Raw genomic sequence first — 3043 nt, forward strand, 5'->3', positions numbered from 1 at the left:
GAACTGATTTGAGATGTGTCGCTACGTACTTAAAAAACATTTGCTGAAGGCAGTCTAAAAAATAAAAAAATTCATCATGTGGGAATCACAAATGTCTGTGCAAGATTTTGTGCCATTCCATCAGGTAGATTTTAAGATTTCCCAAATAAATGAAGAGTTCTGTTCTTACCACTGTTAATCCTCAGGGTACCATGGACATCCGTATCAAGTGTCAGATTTTTCTGTGGATTCACTTTAAGATAAAATTCTTGTATGTCAGATTCTGGCTTTAAACAAATAAAAAGTAGCAACTGACTCCAAGTAAATTTTCACTGTAGAACTGAGGTTGTTCCATCCTCTCTCAGTGCATCTACTGCATCATTGCATTTAACAAAGTTTCTTCCCAAAATATGAACTTTGTAAAGTGAGGGCTGTAAAGATGGCTAATGACCAAGATCATTTAGAAGCTAATGATCTTCTTTTATGAAAAACATCCATCTCAGCTGGGGAGACTGGCCTGGTTCATTTGAAATGAGTGAATCCCTCCTGTGTAAATGTGAGCCACGATGATGTTTGGAGTCACCTTGTTTTTGGTTTTCTTAAAAAAAAAAAAAAAGAAGGAACATACAAGGATCTATTCATACATAAACTGAATTTCCTGACTTCTCCTCTCCCACTTAATCCTAAACTCTGCCATAACAATCATATGCATCAAATTCCAAGAGACTGCAAACCGTTTTTTTTTTTTTTTTGAGTGATAAATCACATAATACCAGTAACCTGTTCAACAATGATCAGCCAATCATGTCCACAAAAATATATTACCTTCCAGTGACCACAGGTTAATAGTAAATGCTGCCATATGACGCAGATTTCAGATCAAACCAACAGCCTGCATGGAACAAACTCCATGCTCAATCTAGTACTTGAACTTAAAAACAAACATACAATACTGCTCACAAGTCAAAGGCTAATATGAACAGTTTGTCCCACGCCATCACTGCAGAACGTGACATGAGAACAGACTAAAACAATCTGATTTTGCTGCTCAATAGTAGCATAGTTACATGAATGTGTGGAGATTTACCCAGCCTGAAAGGAGCATAATTAAATAAGCAGACATGCATGTAAAATCTTGTAATATACTGTAGAAAGAAAGAAAGAAAACTACCAATAGCCAAAACATATGAGAATGTTAACATCTGGGTGAGCACAAGGGAGTGGAGGTACAACAAACTTGTGTCACATGTGTACATATGTTTCTGTGATAAAGAACAGTAATTGTTGTAATAAAACAGTTACAGCCAGTGGCCATAACCATAAGAAACAGTTTGAGAAACAGCAAGGACTTATTGCTTTTCTTTTATTTCATCTTTTGGCTTCTAACTGTTTGTCTTATCATCCCTTGTTAGCCAATGCTGCCAGCAGATACTGTTATCTACCACAACACTCATGAGAAGATCCCCAAGTTCCTGTTCAGATGGACATTTGTGTGGCATGTCTGTGCCCTTTACTGTAAAAGAATGGAAAACTTTCATGTCTACCTATTTGTTTGTTCTTGAAAGTAATCACACACTCAGACCCTCCACCTCTTCCCATCTCTCTCTGTCACCACCACGAACTGACACACATGACACCATGTCAGCATGACAATGGCAGTAAGTGGCTGTTTCAGTAAAGCCAACGCAGGAACCAGGCTTCATGCACATTCTGGCAGCTGTTCCAAAGTGATGTTGCGCGGACGAGGGCGGCGTGACCTTCCTGCGACCCATTTGGGCAACTTTTACACCCAGCACTGGCGGGGTCACAGTTTCACCAGTTCACATATGAACCGCACTGACTTGCTTACAAATAAACTGGTGTCTCATCTTATGTACCAAACAGCCTGCAAAACAGTCACACCAGTGCAATGGCTGTGATGACAAAATATCTTTTGGCACGTACGCGCACCTCCGCCTGTAGCTATTCACCATGTCCGTCCGCTCAGCGCTGCGCTGCTGTCACTTCACCACGACTTTCAACTCGGCGACACGCTGAGGAGTTCAGCTCGTAAATGACAGCGTATCTATTTACTACAGTCGTGAAGGAATATTTCAGAGTACATCAGAGGCGACGCAAAGTATGAGCAGAAATTTATCATACCGTTCGCTAAACTTGAGAATGGTTAGTTTTGTCCTTTAAAAGGGCTTAGGACACCGCTTTTTACATACGCGACGCCCTCCCCTTTACTTCCTAATTCCATTATTCGTCAATATTACTAAGCATTTCACTTGGACATGATTTTGTCCTACCTCGTAAAGGTCTCCTGAAGCCATTCTGGGGTGCGGACTCCGGCGGCGCGGCGTTCTTGCCTGCCTTGTTGGCTTTTTTTTTTTAGGACCCTACTCTCTCGGTGTTTCGGCGAAAGCTCCGATAGACGGGAATTAGCGAGCAGCCTTGTTATTCTGAGCAATACGCAGTAGCAGATCAGCAGACAGTGTCAATCGAGCCCGGCGCTCTGCGATGGATTGTTCCACACTTAAAACAAACAACCATCGGGGCGGTGCTGTTTACCCAGACCCAAGTGGAGGACTGAAAATTAGTCCCCGGCTAAGAATGCACAGCCTGATGGTCTGCATGCGCCCTGGTACTCTGAGCTCTGTTGCAATCCAACTAGCCCACTCAGCGGCAGATGACACGCTAGATGCCTTGTATTCACACACACCAGCTCAGACAGTTCCCATTTTATGATCCACTCTACCTGTCCACTTTACTGTCAAGGAATGACCTGACCTTTCCTGAAATTAAATTCACTAGGAAACAGCCAGAACAAATTAATTGAACTATTTATAATGAATGATGACCCTTTCACAGACCTGTGCATCATCCCAAAATTACCATGTCTTTCAAAATATTTATAAGCTATACTTTAGCATTTAGACCTATTAATAATTAAATATTGTGTTCACACACAAAGGTACATGATTAAAAAGCATATGATTTCCATTTTAATTTCATAATCACCCTGTTGCTCATATTGCATGAATATGATCTCATTTGGCTGCTCATCACCACATTATCAGTA

General features: G+C 41.2%; 1 protein-coding gene across 1 annotated transcript in view; it reads right to left on the reverse strand.

Annotated features, from left to right (window-relative positions):
- LOC109965754 (chromodomain Y-like protein 2) overlaps nucleotides 1-2589 on the reverse strand; it is a 23964-nt gene extending 21375 nt beyond the window's left edge. Inside the window, exon 1 of the mRNA XM_020610050.1 lies at nucleotides 2271-2589. Within this exon, the coding sequence (XP_020465706.1) occupies nucleotides 2271-2294 (24 nt within the window). The 5' untranslated portion in view covers nucleotides 2295-2589. The remainder of the gene's footprint in view (nucleotides 1-2270) is intronic.
- Nucleotides 2590-3043: the final 454 nt, after the last annotated feature.

The sequence above is a fragment of the Monopterus albus genome, unplaced genomic scaffold, assembly GCF_001952655.1.
Source record: "Monopterus albus unplaced genomic scaffold, M_albus_1.0 scaffold4.1, whole genome shotgun sequence".
NCBI classification, from domain to species: Eukaryota; Metazoa; Chordata; class Actinopteri; order Synbranchiformes; family Synbranchidae; genus Monopterus; species Monopterus albus.